This window comes from Tenrec ecaudatus, chromosome 10 (assembly GCF_050624435.1).
Source record: "Tenrec ecaudatus isolate mTenEca1 chromosome 10, mTenEca1.hap1, whole genome shotgun sequence".
NCBI classification, from domain to species: domain Eukaryota; kingdom Metazoa; phylum Chordata; class Mammalia; order Afrosoricida; family Tenrecidae; genus Tenrec; species Tenrec ecaudatus.
The window spans coordinates 111,851,602-111,870,136 of record NC_134539.1 but is presented as its reverse complement, the minus strand read 5'-3'; the positions used below and the strand labels follow the sequence as shown (position 1 = coordinate 111,870,136).

The window sequence follows — 18,535 nt, the reverse complement described above, 5'->3', positions numbered from 1 at the left end:
ATCTGTTGTGTCGGGCACATTTGTGCATTTGTTGCTATCATCATTCTCAAGACATGGTTTCTACTTGGAAAAAAAAAGTAAGGATTGGGTTGAATGGGCACTCATTAATTTTTATATTTTTAAATTGATAGACACTTAATTAAAAGTTTTGCAATTCGTGCCAATCCTTTTCAAATTAGTTTTTTGTTTGTTTTCAAAGTAAGTATCCATTGTATCAGTCATAAGACCGAAACGATTTCCCTTCTTAAATTCTGACTCATGTCTGCCTTATAGGACAAGGTAGAACTGCCCCTATGGGTTTCCCAGATTGTAACTCTTTATGGGGGTAGAAAGCCCCATCTAAAAGCCTTTAAAACTGTGAAATTGTAATGGCAACACACTCTCTTCCTTGGAGTGGCTGGTGGTTTCGAGCTGCTGACCTTGAAGAGCATTACAGAACTAAGAACAACCAGTTATGAGGGGAGCATGAGGGAGGAATTCTTACTCTTTTCCAGCAAGGGAAATAAATAGCACGGTTGTCTCATACGTGTGAATGGTGAGTGGTTGTAACCACTACAATACCAGGACTCCTCTTGATGCTTTATAGCCACCTTACACAGGATTTCTGCAGTTGTGTGTAATCTTTGTGGGATCAGACAGTCTGGTCTTTGTCCCGGGAGCAGCGGGTGGGTTTAAGCTGCTGACTTAGGGTTAGCAGTCCAACACTTCCTCACGTCACTGCGGGAGCTGCTTCGCTATGTTCACTTTTACCAAAAATTTAATAAACTATTACTTAAATTAGAGTAACGGAAACATTGAGGATTTTAAATCTTATAGCATCTGAAAGATAAAAGTCTTAAAAAATGAAGTCTCTAAATATAAGTATTGTGTGGATTTGTGTAGAAATGCAGAGAATATGTGAAAACATTTTTCAGACTGATGACAATAGATTTTTCTCATTAGTGTATTATAAATTTGAAAAATAGTTGAAGATGAGTGCTTTTGGAAATAATTATATAACTATGATTGCTTATTCCTAAAGTTAAACATTAACAGGTTACTGGATTGCATGATACATTTTAATTGCTTAGAGTGTTTCCTGATTTTTCTACACTCCAATCCAAATGTTTAAAAATATGGTCTTGCAAAGTAGTTTCTTCGGTCTGTTTTACCTAATAAAGATAATCTTATTTTACTTGGAAGCCTATTTGGCTTGGCAATGGTAAGAAAAAGTAAAAAAAAAAAAAAAATCAATAAAATGTTTCAGTTCTGGCTTTTCATCAGGTATAATCAGATAATTTTCTTTTTCTCTGAACATAGTTTTGTTCTAGTTCAAATAAAATTACAGTTTTATGTAGACATGGGAAAGCCTGTTATTTGTGAAAATAAGCAGGAAATGTCTTTCCATGTTGACTAAGATTTTTTGAACTTGTGTGGTATTAAACTGAATTTCTAGCAAATTTAAGATACTGATTTTATCTAACAGCAATATAAGCAGTGAAAGATTTATAATAATTAATTCCGTTTTGTTAAAAATGGACCCCTTAGTCTGTGAGGCAGTGGGGACAAGAAACAAGAGGGTAGGGTGGTGCTGATTGGGAGGAGCAGGCCGTTCCTTATTTTATTCCTCAGTAGCGGAGTGCATTACAGAACCAGCTAGGAGATCGTGAGGGGAGGAGGAGGGGAAAGTTCTTACTCTTTCCAGGAAGGGAAATAATAGCATCGTTGTCTCATACATGTGAAGTTGCTTTGTGAATTTGTGTTTAAATGTGTTCTTGGCCAAGTTTACTTATTTAGCACACAACCAGATTCTTTGGTTAATTTTTTTCCTTTCTGCACAAAAAAGTGCAAAAATATTGTGCATGCAGATACTTCGGAGTCTTTTGCCTACTTAGCTGTAATGCTATGATTAATTCTGAAATCCGTCGTATGATCAGTCACTAGACATACATTGATGTTTTTTCCAGGGATTGCTCAAGATACTGGAGTAAAAAAAAAAAATCTGTTTCAAGAATCCCAGACTAGCTGGTAAAACACAGATAGGGTGGCTAGTTGGTGAGACACAGATAGGGTGGTTTTTATTAGTAATATGGCATGTAGTTGAGACATGAGAAAATTAAAATTAATATGAAAGAAATGAAGATGAGAAAGTTTGTCGGGTAAAGAGTGGTAAAGGGGGAATCAAGAGCACATTAAAAGGCATGGAACTCTGAAGTACAAGGTGTGCTTTGAGGAAATGTTAAAGAGATGGAAACACAATTTTCAAAAGTGTGTACAGCATGGTGAGAAGCAATAGATTTACATTTTTATGATCTTAACAGGTTTCTGTGGTTTCTTCAGTGGTACTGGCTTAGTTACTCTTATACATGGGCGGGGGTAGTGGTGGTGGTGGATTGATTTACTTCAAACAATTGGCTTATGTAATTGGGGAATGGCACGTCCAAACCCCATAGGTCAGGCAGCCAGTTTACATCAGGCTGTAGAAAGAATAGAGCAAGAAGAGTGCATTCTTTCAAAATAAATGTTCTGGAGGCAAGACACACTTTTTGGAACTGCATTGTACTATGGGACAGAAACTAGTCTGGTATTAGTCCAGCCACTTGGTACACACTAGCTTAGCCAAGTCGACAAGTAAAATTAACCATCACAGGGGCATTGACATTAGGTGAGGGTTGCCTTTAATGCAGAGCTGATAGACTCTTAGCAACCAGGAGAGACTCATTTATTTGTTGAACTTTATATTTGAGTAGCTAATACGCTTGTTGCTGTTAGTTGCCGTCAAGCATACCTGCCTTTTAACACCTTGGAGGAAGTATATCTGGCTCTCTTCTGAGGAGGCTCTGGGAGATGCAAGCTGCCAGCATTTCTGCGAGGAGTTGGGTGCTTCACTGAATGCACGGCCAGAAACAATTGACAGCACCTAACACTCATAACAAGAGTCACCTGAAAGTTTTCTTTCCTGTCTTCTACTTATATTTTGTTTTAGATCATTTTATGGGGTCGCATACTGCTTTTTTATCACCATCCATCCATCCATGCACATTTGTACATTTGTTGCCATCATCTTTCTCAAAACATTTGCTTCCTACTTGAGCCCATTGTATCAGCTCATTTTTTCCCTCTCCCCACACCTCCTCCCCTATGAACCCTTGATAATTTATAAATTATTGTCTATCCTTTTAGCGACCTTTTTATAGAATCATGATTTCCAATTTGGTTGTGATCATTAATTAAAAATCACATATTAAGAAAATTCCATGGATAAAACAGTAGTATGCTAATTATATATTTTTGGTTATTATTTAATGTGCTTACAATTTCGTAGAGTCCTTTCAGCCTTTTTAACTGATTATTTTTAATTCCAAGATATTAAGCGCTGTACCTCTGAGTTTGCTCAGTTAAATAACAAAATTAGCTTTCTGTGTTCCCTAAACCATTGATATCTCTTCATATACTGACCTTAATATTGCCTATCCCAAACTTATCATTAAAATAATTTTTTTAAGTTTTTCCTTTAGTTTCATATTGTGTTTCTATATGTGTAGTCAAACAAAAAGCAATAATCCTTCATCTCATGGATTTATCAAAAGCTAAAAATAAAATAGATCAGATCACTTTCTGAAACAAAATTACTTTATTAGTTTAGTAATAATTTGAGGTGACTTTAAAGATAAGAAGCAGCATTTGGGAGGAGATTCATTTCCTGCCTTTGGACTTTATCTGCTAGAACTCTGTCTTCAGTGTTGAGATTTTGTATTTAGAACTGAGCTCTAATAAAGCCTGTACCAAGGATGCTGCCCACCTGACGTCACTGTGGTGCATATGAGGTGCCAAACAACTACTGCTTGTCCTTTTTTGGGGGGGGGATCATCAAGTATATTTCATTACAATGTTCCCTATTTAAGAACAATGAGGAGACCTTTAGCTCTGGAGTATGTGGGCTAGCTCTTGCTGGCATGGCTAATGATGGTTCTGTAGAAAATAAGTCTGTTTCTGAGTAGACTAAATTACAGAATTTTCCTTTCAACTATGAATTAAGTGTTAATTAAAAGGGAAGAAGTATCAGTCTAATACTTAGGTTTTTATTAAAGCTCAGGAAATAATTGTTTTCTTACCATTCTTTTTTTTAATTACTTTATTAGAGGCTCGTACAACTCATCACAGTCCATTACATCTATCCATTGTGTCAAGCACATTCGTACATTTGTTGCCATCATCCTTCTCAAAACATTTGCTTTCTACTTGAGCCCTTGGTATCAGCTCCTCATTTCCCCCCCTCCCTCCCCTACCATTATTTTTAAGGGACTCTGGTGATGCAAAGGTTAAACCCTGAGCTGCTAACTGTAAGGCAGCTGTAAGTGGGATCTGACCCAGGAACAATTCTGTGGGAAAAGAGACTTGGCCTGCTGCTGCTGTGAACGTTTTACTTAGGAGACCCTGTGGGACAGTTCTATTCTGTCCTGTACGGTTACTTACGCAACTCTTTGGCTCATGCGACATGGTATATTAAGAACCATGTTCTGAAAGGGTTTTTAAAAATGCGTATGCTACAGTTTATATGCATACTTATCAAGTCTTCTATTTCCCATAGAAGCACTTTCAAAATTACCCTTCTGTGTAAATTCTCTGTGTGTGTATTCCACTTTTTGCTACGTGGTTTCATCAGCGGAATGTTTACATCCTAACAGATAAGATCCTTACTTCAGAACTGCATCCTTCATAATGTTTATTCATATGATATATGTCTTTCTGTGGAACTGTGCTTTCTCTTTGACATGTGAGAGCTGTGTATGTGCAGCTTTTTTTAACAAGTGGGGTTTGTTAATCAAACTCTTGTCATCAGCTTGTGCAAGGTTCTTGTTTTGTGTTAGTAATGTCTTTCTTCATTCCTGAGCCTCTCTCCATTCCCCTTTACTCTGATATGTGCGCTACAAAGGTAAAATATATTGTGTCATGAGTGTCTCTGTTTTATATAAATACTGTACTGTAGACCTTTTCCCCCCCTTGACTCTACATTGCAATATGTGTTTCTTTTTAGTTACTTTAGCTGTAGCATCTTTAGTTTTGCCTGTATTTTACAATCCCATTCTCCCAGATGGTGCAGGGCTTGGCAGCTTTTCATTCTGTGGTATATAGGGTCACTTTGCGTCAGAACAGACTCAGACACCCCCAACAGCATTGTCTCAGAGATACAGCACTCAGTTGCCTTCTTTCCTGCCAACCACAACTAATTCTGTAAAAAGCATCTTCACTCATGTCCCACGGTAAGCCCGTGTAAAAGTTTCTTTGAGGATATATATCCAGGAGTATAATTTCTGAATCATGGCGTATATGCATTATATACAGTTCACTAAGCACTGGCAGATTGCTTTCTAGAGTGCTTATACACGTTTTTATTTCCATTGATAGTCATTGTTTTTTCCATGTTCTCATCAATAATTAATCATTTATTTCAATTCTTTTTTTTAAATCATTTTATTGGGAGCTCTTATAACTCATCACAATCTATACATACATCAATTATATAAAGCACATTTGTACATTCATTACCCTCATCATTTTCAAAACATTTGCTCTCCACATAAGCCCTGGCATTAGCTCCTCATTTTCCCCCTCCCTCGGTGCTCCCTCCTCCCTTATAAACCCTTGATAATTTATAAATTATTTCGTCATGTCTTACACTGGCCGACATCTCCTTTCACCCACTTTTCTGTTTTCCTTCCCCCAGGGAGGAGGTTATATGTAGATCCCTGTAATCCGTTCCCCCTTTCTACCTCCCTCAACCCTCCCACTATCTTTACTCTCACCACTGGTCCTGAAGGGATCATCCGTCCTAGATTCCGTGTTTCCAGTTCCTATCTGTACAAGAGTATATCCTCTGGTCTAGCCAGATTTGTAAGGTAGAATTGGGATCATGATAGTGGGGGAGGAGGAAGCATTTAGAAACTAGAGGAAAGTTGTATGTTTCATCGGTGCTACACTGCACCCTGACTGGCTCATCTCCCCATGACCCTTCTGTAAGGGGATGTCCAGTTCCTTACAGATGGGCTTTGGATCCCCACTCCGCACTCTCCCTCATTTACAATGATACATGATTTTTTGTTCTTTGATGCCTGATACCTGATCCCTCTGACACCTCATGATCACACAGGCTGGTGTGTTTCTTCCATGTAAGCTTTGTTGCTTTTCAGCTAGATAGCCACTTGTTTACCTTCAAGCCTTTAAGAACCAAGGTGCTATATCTTTTGATAACTGGACACCATCAGCTTTCTTCACCACATTTGCTTATGCACCCATTTGTCTTCACTGATCGTATAGGGGAGGTGAGCACACAATTATATGATTTTTGTTCTTTGTTGCCTGATAACATCCCATCAGCAACTCGTAATCACACAGGCTGGTATGCTTCTTCCATGTGGGCTTTGTTGCTTCTAGCTAGATGGCGACTTGTTTACATTTAAGTCTAAGACTTTAGACGCTATATCTTTTGATAGCCACGCTCCATCTGTTTTCTTCACCACATTTGCTTATGCACCCCCTTTATCTTCAGTGATTGTGTCGGGAAGGTGAGCATCATAGAATGCCAATTTAGTGACATTGACTGGATTCTTCAAAATGTGTAAACATTCTTAACCTATTTTTTTTTCTGAGTTCCTCCACGATTAACCTAAATTCAGAGGGTATTGAATTTATTATTTGAGTTGTTATTGTCAATTTGATTCCATGTAGATAGTTTTTAAAAGAGCATAATGCTCAAGACAGGCCCTTTTTTTAACCTAGTTATGATAAATTATTGTTTTGATTAAGAAAATTCAAAGGGTACTTCTGGTTTGAGGTTTCAATATTGTCCCAGGGCAGTAGTTTCAGGGATTTTCCAGTCTTCATGGCTCGAGGACATTGGGAGTCCTGGTGAATTTGACTGTGTTACAGACTGTTTTACTCTTTTGGATAGGACTCTTCTTTGAATCTTTTTGATCAAAATGTTCGGCAATGACCATTTTGTAGTGGTCCTGATAGAGCATGGATTCTCACTTTCTACTTTCGAGCCCATCTGTGGTTCTCTGTAGGCTTTCTGATTTAGGAATCCTTTTAAAGAGGTCCTAACCCACTCTGAAACCACCAAGATAGTCGAGCATTTTATATTATCTTTTACATACAGATCTTTAAACCTGGTAGAATTTAATTTACTTTGTAGATTTTGTAAGTCCAAACTTATTTTTCTTAGAGTTAGCTAGTTTTTCTAGTACAATCTATCCTTTTCCTATTGGTTCGTGGGTTGTCTATTATGTCTGGGAAGCCCTGGTTTCTCAGTGGTTAAAGCACTCTGCTGCTAACCAAAAGGTCATCAGTTTGAACCCACCTGCTACTCCATGGGAGAAAGCTGTGGCAGTCCGCGTCTCTAAAGTTGACAGTCTTGGAAGCCCTTTAGAGCTGCAATGAGTTGGAATCTGCTTGATGGCAGTGGGTTCTTATCATTTCTCTTCCCCAAATATCCATGAGTCGGGTACTAAGCTTTTTGTCCCACTGTAATATGCTGCTGTGGAAACACTACTTTTTACTATGATGACTTGTAGTGACTCACTACTGAGCAGGTGTGAGTTCCTTATTTTATGTTTCTTTTTTCAAACTTGATATAACTGTTTGGGGACCTTTATTTTTCCACAGTCAAAGAATAAGTTTCAAGTCCTTGAAAAGTAAAACAAAACTCTTAAAATTTTTGTGGAAACTGCCTTGAATTTATAGTCTTGTCTAGGAATTCTCCGTACATAAATACGATAGTTACCTAATTTTGAATTATTAGTATGGTATGAATAGAATGTTTGCATTTGAGCCTACTTATAACTTGAATTGTTTTCTTTTTATCTTTTTTTTAATCATTAGTGGCTCATACAACTCATCACAATCCATACATACATCAATTGTGTAAAGCACATTTGTACATTCATTGCCCTCATCATTCTCAAAACATTTGCTCTCCACTTAAGCCCCTGGCTCCAGCTCCTCATTTTTCCACTTCCTCCCTGCTCCCCCCACCCTCAAGAATCCTTGATAATTTATAAATTATTATTTTGTCATACTTTGCCCTGTCCGACGTCTCCCTTCACCTAGTTTTCTGTTGTCCATCCCCCAGGGAGGAGGTCACATGTAGATCCTTCTAATCAGGTCCCCCTTTCCAACTCACCCTCCCTGTACGTTCCCAGTATCGCTACTCACACCACTGGTCCTGAAGGGATCATCCACCTTGGATTCCCTGTGTTTCTGGTTCCTATCTGTACCAGTGTACATCCTCTGGTCTAGCCACACTTGCAAGGTAGTATTGGGATCATGATAGGGGTGGTGGTGGGGAAGCATTTAGGAACTAGAGCAAAGTTGTATTTTTCATTGTTGCTACATCACACCCTGTCTGGCTCGTCCCCTCCACGAGACCCTTCTGCAAGGGGATCTCCAGTGACCTACAAATGGACTTTGGGTCTCCACTCCGCACCGCACTCCCCCGCTCATTCACTGTGGTAAGATTTTTTGTTCTGATGATGCCTGATACCTGATCCCTTCAACACCTCATGATCGCACAGGTTGGTGTTGATTCTGAGCTAGATGGCCGCTTGTTTACGTTCAAGCCTTTAAGACCCCAGATCTTTTGATAGCTGGGCACCATCAGCTGTCTTCACATTTGCTTATGCACCCACTTTGTCTTCAACGGTTGTGTTGGGAAGGTGAGCATCATAGAATACCAATAGAAGAAAGTATTCTTGCATTGAGGGAGTACTTGAGTGGAGGCCCAATGTCCTTCTGCTACCTTAATACTAAACCTATAAATGTATGCACATAGATCTATTTCCCCATCCTCATAAATATATTTGCATATGTACATGTCTTTATCTAGACTTCTACAAATGCCCTTTGCCTCCCAACTCTTTCCTCTATTTCCCTTGACTTTCCTCCTGTCCCACTATCATGCTCAGTCCCCACCAGGGTTTCAACAATTCCTCTTTGTTACATTACCCTTGATCATGCCCTACCAGGCCTCCCACACCCTCCACACCACCTTTTGGATCACTTGTTGTTCCCTTATCCCTGGGTTTGTTAACACGACTTCCTTTCCCTCCACCTCCCCCTCTCCCAGGTCCTCCTGGAACTGTCGGTCCTGTTGTTTTCCTCCAGATTGTTCATCCAGCCTCTCTTATTTAGACAGAACTGTGGAGATAATAAGATGCACAAAAATAAGGCATCAAAACCAAGCCACAATATACAACAAACCAATGACAAAAAAAAAAAAAAACAGAACACAAGAAAGAAAAGCTTGCAGTTAGTTCAAGGATCATTTGTTGGCCTTTAGGAGTGTTTTCCAGTCCATTCTGTTGCAGCACCACGCCCTGGCCCCAAAGCCCACCTTCATTCCCTGGGGATCTCGCCGCTCCATTCCCTTGTTGTTCTGTTGCATCCCCTTAGTGTTTTGCCTCTGTGTGGCGGGATCAGATCGGGTGCAGTTCCCACACTGTGTCTCCGGTGTTGTCCTCTGTAGAGCTATGGGGCAGTAAGGGGCGTCATGTCTCATAGTGGGGCTGGCCATGTGGTCCTCTCTGTGGACTGGCTGCTCTAATTGGGGTCATTATCCTCAAGACCTGGTGGGCCAGGATGTGCTCCACTCTCTCCTCCTCCCCCTTCATCTGCACCTGTGTGCTCCGATCAGATATGTCCCTCTCCTGGAGCTGCAGATTCAATGCCGTCTTTTGAAATAAATTCTTCTGTGGGGAATTGTCTTTTCTTTAGATTTTTAAAAATTTTTGATCATTTTATTGGGGGAGCCTAAAGCTCTTATCACAATCCATACACCCATTATATCAAGCACATTTGTACATATGCTACCATGATCCTTCTCAAAACATAATTCTTTCTACTTGAGCCCTTGTTATCAGCTATTTTTCCCTCCCTCTACCACCTGCCCACTCTCATGATCCTTTGATAAATTATAAATTCTCTTTAGATTTTTATTCTAAACATTATTATTCTCTTTAGATTTAGAAAATTAACTAGAGTTATGTTTAATCAGTAGTGTTTTGCTTATCTTTTAAATGTCTTACTTTTCAAACTTAGTGCTCTTTAAGGTAAAGGTCCTTATAAGAAGTAAATTCTAGCTTCCTAAATTTAAAACTATTGGTAACTTCGGGTCATATTAGAGGGCATCTTTAATGAATACTGTCCTGTGTTATATTGTGAACTGGTCTTCAGACATAGGATAATTATCTGCCTGTAAATTTTGTAACTAATGACTATATTATATGTTTGGGTCACATTCAACCTGATAATGTTTTCACAGCTATTTTTCCATGGGTCATTTTTGGTGAGATTTTTCTGGCAAGAACTGAAATGCTTTGCCCCCCAAAAAACCACTCTTAGGAACATACTTACTACGTGGTTCTATTTATTTAACATTTTCAAAATAACATTTATCCAGTAGAAAACAGATTAGTGGTTGCCAAGGATTAGGGTGTTGGGGAGAAGGGTAGATAGGCCAATCAAGAAGTAGCACTACAGAGTCATGTAATATTGGTGTGGTCAAGTATCTAGATTGTTATGATGGTTACAAATGACACGCAGCTAACTGAATGAGCAAGGAAAAATGTACAAAGTAGAAAAAGTCATAAAATTACATTGGCAATACTTTCATGAGGTTGCTCATTATTATTAGCATATTTAATATTTAAAGTTGGCATGAGTTATAGTATCATCATATATAGGAAAATTTGAATATAAACATAACGCCTGACTCAAGTGCTAGCGGGGGTGGGTGGGGGGCGCTAGCTGCTATTATTATTTTTGTTATCAGCATTTCTTCCTGTGTCGGTGTTAGTTGCTGTGCAGTCATTTCCAACTCGTTGCTACCCCATGTGTGCAGAGTGGAATCTCTGGGTTTTTCAAGAAGGTGACCTTTCTGAAGCAAGGCACCAGACCTGTCTCCTGAGGTGTTTCTGGGTGGATTCAAACCACCAGCCTTTCAGCTAGTAGTTGAGTACTTAACTGTTTGAACCATTCTTTTTATATTTCTTTAATTTATTGGCTAAAAAACTTGCATGGCTTTTGTGTATTGAGTTTATCCCTAAGGAGCTGTAATTAGATTTGTGCGTTCCCAACACTGCTTACTGGAGTAGAAAGACCCATCTTTCTCCTTCAGAGCAACTGGTGGTTTTGAACTGCTGACCTTGAAGTTAGCAGCTGAGGAATAACCACTATGCCACCCACCAATTGGCTGCCCCTACCTTCCTAAAGGAGGAGTGCTGGTGGTGCTAATGGTCGAGTGTTCAAGTGCTAACTGAAAGGCTGATTTTTAAACCCATCCAGTGGCTTGAAGAAAGACAGACCTGGCAGTCTGCTTCTGTGTGGACAGCAGCCAAGAGAAATCCTGAGGCAGTTCTCTCTGCAGCAACAATAAACTGTGAAGCATACACCATAGGCTTATATACTTTATTCAGTGATGAATTTGAAAATAATGTTGGTTTTTCTGTTCTGGGGAGGTATTGCCATTTTAGTGTTAGAAGGGACATGAAACATTTTCTAGGTCACTTCACTCTTGAATTCATATTTATGGACAAAGGAAACTGAAATCTGGAGAGAACTGACTTAGAGATCAAGCTGGGACCAAACACCCATGTCTCCTCATTCTTCGCTATGCTACTTGATGTTTTCTTACACCTTTCAGGCTGCTACAGTAATGTTCAGTAAAAATTCATTTGTTTTCCTAAAGTTTAGGTGGAAGATCTTTAAAATGTTCACTTAATTCAGTTGCCAACTTGAATACTGGAAAAGAATTTATATGGACTAAGGCAATGACACCATTTCTTTTGCATTTTATAGGCGTCTGTGAGTGAAAGCCTTCAGAAGGAAGCTGCTAAGAAGCAAGCGATGAAGCAGGTAAAGGAGAGAGTGCTCTGCATTGTAGATGACGACTCGTTCATCTGTTTGGCTTGTTAGCTCATGCTGGTGATGGACCTGACTCTCGACTCAAGTCTTTCATTTACAGAGTGAAGAAATCTGAACTTAATGGCTACTCTAAAATCCTACTGAGCGCTTGCTTCAGGGACACACCTACACTAAAAAAAGGAAAAGAAAAATCCTACTGAAGTGTAAAATTCAGATTCAAAACACTATAGTATTTACAGTACTTAAAGTATCACATATTTGTATATTAAATAATTTTAAGGTTGAAGAATTACACACTATATTCCTCTATAAAACTGAGATAATATCTTAAAATAACAGAATGGGGTCAAATCCCCACTGAGGTAGTATAATTGGCTAAATGCTTAGGCTCTAGAATTTCACTGCCTGAGTACACAGCTACATCATTTACAAACTGTGACATTAGGCAAGTCACATAAGTTCTTTGTGCTTTCATTTTCTCAATTGTTAAATGGGCCAATAAAAGTACCTATTTCATAAGGTTGTTTTTAGAACTATTGGAGATAATTCTCCACCATTTCCAGACACAAAATTAACATCTGCCACATAGGAACTATTTGGTAGGTCTACCCTTACTCTGGATTCTAGTTAGACAAGAAACGAACACCCAAAATTATAAGAAAAAATAGAACACTAAGATTGTATGAGGGAGTGGGGGGGGGGAAGCTTGCCAATGTTTCATTTCATGTTTTACAGTAGCAAATTCTGAGATACACAGTGTAGGTGTAGTAGGATTAAACCTCCTTGCTCTTGTCTGTAATTTAAGTTTCAGATTTCTTGGGATCATAAACAGGGTTTTAGGTATTAAAAAATATATATGTAAGAAGTGTTTTGAAATATGATAGCATGTTATAAATTATCAAGGATTTGTGATGGAGGGGAGAATGGGGAGGGAGAGAAAAAATGAGCTGATATCAAGGGCTCAAGTAGAAAGCAAATGTTTTGAGAATGATGATGGCAACAAATGTACAAATGTGCTCGACACAATGGATGGATGGATGTATTGTGATAACAGTGATACGAGCCCCCAATAAAATGATTAAGTTTAAAAAAAGAAATATGATAGCACACCATATCGGCATGATACTAAGTCTAGTAAAAATTAGCATGCCCATTCTCGATAGAGCTTTTCAGATAATTACAAAATTTAAAATCCCTGTGCTTGTGAAAACTTTTTCCCCTAACACTCATTAGCATGAATAAAAGCCAACAAAATAAAAAACCCAAATAATCCACAAACAAATTGCCAAATTAATGAATGAGTCATTGTGTCAGTCTGGGTAGACTAGAGAAACAAATCAATCCATGAACACACATAATGTGTATAAGAAAGAGATTTATATATAAGAGCAATTGAACGTTGAGAAAACATCCCAGCCCTGTTCAGATCAAGTCTCTAAGTCCAGTATTGGGCCATATGTCTGACACCAATCTATAAAGTCCTCTTCAGACTCAAGAAACACCTGCAATGGCATCGAATGCAGGACGATCAGATCCAGTGGCATTGGAAACATCTCAGTGCTGGCAGGGGTCTCTGCATGGCTTTTCCAGCACCCAGGGCTGCATCAGGGTGGGTCCAGGTGTCTTGTCAGCTGCTATGTCTCCCACCTCCAAGGAGGAAATACCGAATTCCCTGACTCATAAGGGGAAGTCTAAAGATTACCATCAAGAGGTATTTGAAAGTTGACTTTTTGCCATGTCACTTTTAGAAAAGAACTATATTAATACCTGTTTTTGCGCAAACTAAAGCATCCAAAGGGGATTTTTGCTTTTCCAAAACTAAAGGGGAAAAGCAAAACTAGACTTAAGCATATGTTTTACAGCAAGCCAGTGAAGAGGCAGCCCGGCGTGCACTTGGAGCAGCAAGAGTGGTGTTGCCAAGTTCTTTCCCCAGGAACTGCACTCGGTGTCACGCCTCTAGCTTTGCACTGTGTCTATGAACCCCATATGTTAATGCTATTTTAGGTTTTAATGACTTGGAATCCACTCAAGGGCGCACTGAGTGTGGTTAGTTTTTGTCTGTGTCTGTGCATGTATCTGTGACAGCGTTGTAGGGACATTATCACTTGTTCTCTTCTGATTACTGTGAAGGATGAATTAGAGGAACATGAAACTGCCAGTAAGAATATTAACTGGATCCTAAGAAGTATCATTATGGAATGTATCTGTTGAGCATTTGATACAGTAATATCTACCAGGAGATATTTGAAACCACTATTTGGCAAGTCACGAAAATGATTTTGAAAGTTTAATATATCAGCATTTCAAAGGTGTTGGTGTGGATTGCATTTAATGTGTAAATGAATAATTCACCAAACTCACCTGCCAGTAAGTCAATACTGACTCATAGCAACCTTATTGAACAGAGTAGAGCTGCCCCTGTGAGTTTCCGAGACTGTAGCTGTGTATGGGAGTAGAAAGCGCTGTCTTTCTCCCTCAGAGCAGCCTGGTGGCTTCTAACTTCAGACTGGATCACAGCCTAAGGCATAACTGCTGTGCCAGCAGGGCTCCTTGAATAGAGAACACTTACTTGTTCAACAGCTGTTCTATGTCAGGCTCTATTCTTGGCTTTCAAACTTACTAAGTCACTTAACTCACTAACTTGGTAGGTACAATTATCCTCATTTCCCAGAAAATTTTTTAAAAATCATTTTGTTGGGGGCTCATGCAACTCTTATCACAATCCATACATACATACATACATCGTGTCAAGCACATTTGCACATTTGTTGCCATCATCATTCTCAAAACATTTGCTTTCTACTTGAGCCCTTGGTATCAGCTCATTTATTCCCCTCCCTCCCCTCAGCCCCCTCCCTCATGAACCCTAGATAATTTATAAAGTTTATTATTTTGTCATGTCTTACACTGTCCACTGTCTCCCTGCACCCACTTTTCTGTTGCCTGTCTCCCAGGGAAGGGGTTATATGTAGATCCTTGTAGTCAGTTCCCCCTTTCTACCCCACCTTCACCCTCCCAGTATCACCACTCTCACCACTGGTCCTGAAGGGATCATCTGCCCTGGATTCCCTGTGTTTCCAGTTCCTATCTGTACCAGTGTCCATCCTCTGGTCTAGCCGGATTTGTAAGGTCGAATTGGGATCATGATGGTGGGGGAGGAAGCATCTAAGAACTAGAGGAAAGCTGTATGTTTCATTGTTGCTGTGCTGCATTCCAGAAAGATTTTAAGTACTTTTCCAAGACTCTGGCATTGACATTCAGTGTGACTGCCAGTCCCTCTCTTTTAAAATCATTTTATTGGGGGCTGTTAACAGCTCTTATCAAAATCCATACATATATCCATCATGTCAAGCACATCTGTACCATCATCATTTTCAAAACATTGTCTTTCTACTTGAGCCCTTGGTATCAGCTCTTCATTTTTTCCCTCCCTCCCTCGTGAACCTTTCATAGTTTATAAATTATTATTTTCATGTTTTATACCATCCACTGTTTCCCTTCACCCATTTTTCTGTTGTCCGTCCCCCTGGTGGGGGTTATATTCCAGTCATTGTGATCTGCTCCTCCTTCTCCCCTTCTTCCCCCTTTCCCTTGCCCTCTGAGAATTGCTACTCGCATGATTGGTCCTGAGGGGTTTCTCTCTCCTGAATTCCCTGTGTTGCAACTCTTATCTGTACCTGTGGACATGTTGTGGTGTAGCCAGATTTGTAAAGTAGAATTGCAGTCATGATAGTAGGGGGTGGGGGAACATTAAAGAACCAGAGGAAAGTTGTGTGTTCCTTCGGTGCTATACTGCACCGTGACTGGCTCATCTCTTGTGGCTCTTCTGACAGGGGATGTTCAATTGATTACTGATGGGCTTTGGGTCTCTACTCTGCCCTCCCCTCATTCACATCGATAAGATTTTTTTTTGTTGTATTTTTGTGGGTCTTTGATGCCCGATACCTGATCCCATCGACACCTCATGATCACACAGACTTGTGTGCTTCTTTGTTGCTTCTGAGCTAGGTGGTTGCTTGTTTGCTTCAAGCCTTTAAGACCCCAGGTGCTCTATCTTTTGATAGTTGGGCACCATCAGCTTTTTCACCACATTTGCTTATGCACCCATTTTGTCTTTAGCAATCATATCCGGGAAGGTGAGCGTCACAGAGTACCACCTTAGTTGGACAACGTATCTTTGCATTGAGGGAGTACTTGAGTCAAGGCCCTTTGTCCACCTGCTGATTGCTAGTCTCTTTATGATGAATTTCCATTTTATGAGTCCCTCCCCCTGCCAAAAAAATTGCTTGGGTGTTTTATAGTATCTACTAGCCAATATACTTAGGAAGCATGTTTAATTTTTTTTTAAGACCAAACTGGAAATCCAAAAGGCCCTTGCAGAAGATGCTACTGTGTATGAATATGACAGTATTTATGATGAGATGCAAAAGAAAAAAGAAGAAAATAATCCCAAATTACTTCTGGGAAAAGATCGAAAGGTTTGTAAATGAAAATCTGCACTTTACTTGACTTTGACCTGCATTTTGAATGTTCTTTCAGCTTGAGAATGATCTGAGTGTTTTAGGTTTTGAACTGTGAAGAGACCTGGGTCCTAGATACATATTATCGATTCTGCATGTGAAATCTAACAGAAGCAAGTGAATTTTCTAACAGCTGCATAAGTGTTGTTTGCTTGGAAAGCTTTATAAGCATTTTTAATCTTTTCTTAGAAATTTTTATTTACAAAATTTTTCCTGCTCCTGTTTTTGTTTTATCATTCTTTCTCCTCCTCACCCTTTTTGTTACCCCAGTAGTAGTTTCTGTTAACTGAGTTATCATGATCACATTTTTAGTTTGAAATAAATTTGGGGGCATTGAAAGTAGCTCAAACTTACTATCATTCTTGTACTTTTCATAAGCAGAGACTGATTTTAAGTGTCTTTTAATATTTAGTAGAGTGGTGTATAAAATTATAGCTACTAATTTTAATAATCTTATTTTTACTAATTGAAAAATTAGTAGACTTTTCTACTGGTTCACTTATTTGTTGGCATATTTAAGGAATATCAGTAAAAACGGGTGAGGAAAACTTAAAGTGTAAAGTAAAATCACATTATGAATGATTTCTATCCATATACTTAAGTTTTTATTTAAAGCAATATAAATTTAATTTTAGTCAACCCTAGCTATTTGGACTAGCCATTTCCATCTAATGATTTCATGATTAAAAGACATGAAAGAATATTATTACATATTTCTTACTCTTTTCTAAACAAAAAAAAATTTCCCTCCATAGCCCAAGTACATTCACAACTTATTAAAAGCAGTTGAAATCAGGAAAAAGGAGCAGGAGAAACGAATGGAAAAGAAAATTCAGAGAGAACGAGAAATGGAAAAGGGAGAATTTGATGATAAGGAGGCATTTGTAACTTCTGCCTATAAGAAAAAACTGCAAGAGAGAGCTGAAGAGGAAGAGCGAGAAAAGAGGGCCGCTGCTCTTGAAGGTGAGATGGGGATAGAGAAGACACAATTCTGCCCTGTGGTTAACCATTTGCTTTGTCAGTGAATCTTAAGATTTAATGTTGGCCATCGTTGTGTATATGAATTCAAGATACAGGATCCAATCCCTTCATATAGTTTGATAAATCCAGGAGAAATAGTGATAAGTCCAAAAGTATTGCTACTTGAATTCCAATTCATACACGTACAAGTTTGTTCTAAGCAAAACATGTGTAAACATCTTTGAGATTGGTGGATGGCTGCAAAGAAGTTCCCTCCAGAATGTCTTAGTCTCACTGGGGGTTAACTTAAAAAAAGGGAGGCAGGTACTTTTTAATGCCATGTTTAAAAAGTTATCTTGATGTCAGGATAACAGTCTTCCTTTTTTTAACTGTATTTTTAATTAAGAAAAGGTTTACAGAGTAGATTCTCAGTTTTACATTCAACAATTCATGCAATTTTGTTTCGATTCATGAAGTCCCCATCACTTATCCTACCTCCCACCTGTGGTACCAGTTTTCCCAACCCTCAGAATTTCATTTTTTCGATAATTACTACCTTTTTCATCTTTGGTTGATCATTCTAATGCAGGGTGAATTCCATTCCAGAGCTGGTTAGGGGTTTGGTCACTGTGACCAGTAAGCCTTGTCTTTCATGGTTTTGACTCTAGTTCTACATTGATCTCCGAAGGTGGTGCTTTTCAGATTGCACTACCTGACTCTTCCGTCTCAGGATTTTGGTCCATTAGTTTATTAAACTAATTGTTTCCGTATGTCTTTGGTTTTCATCACTCTTCTTTCCTCCTGAGAGGAGAGGCCAATAATTACACCTTCGACGGCTACTCAAACTGTAAGAATCCCGGTTGCTACTTATCAAATTGAGGTGAACTATGCTATGCCAGTTGGCCTTGGTGTGCCCTGAGACTGTAGTCCTGAGCCCCCAGACCCAAAGCGTTTGTTTATGTGTAAGAAATTTTCATCACTTTGCCCCCATATGCTCCACCACATTCATGGCTATAATTGCAGCAAAAGTAAAGGCAAATATACAAATTCAAGGCAGATAGATCAGCTCAGACAATTATGACAACTGTTTTTGAGATTTCAAAGGTATAGTCTTCATAGATTTTTCTTGAAAAACACATGACAAGACAAAAATCATA

General features: G+C 39.0%; 1 protein-coding gene across 2 annotated transcripts in view; it reads left to right on the top strand.

The window, feature by feature from the left end:
• NSRP1 (nuclear speckle splicing regulatory protein 1) overlaps positions 1-18,535 on the top strand; it is a 31,575-nt gene that overhangs the window by 7,265 nt on the left and 5,775 nt on the right. For both annotated transcript variants that reach the window (XM_075561263.1, XM_075561264.1), the window contains exons 3-5: positions 11,833-11,889; positions 16,248-16,376; positions 17,174-17,381. In XM_075561263.1, coding sequence (XP_075417378.1) covers positions 11,833-11,889; positions 16,248-16,376; positions 17,174-17,381 — 394 coding nt within the window. The remainder of the gene's footprint in view (positions 1-11,832; positions 11,890-16,247; positions 16,377-17,173; positions 17,382-18,535) is intronic.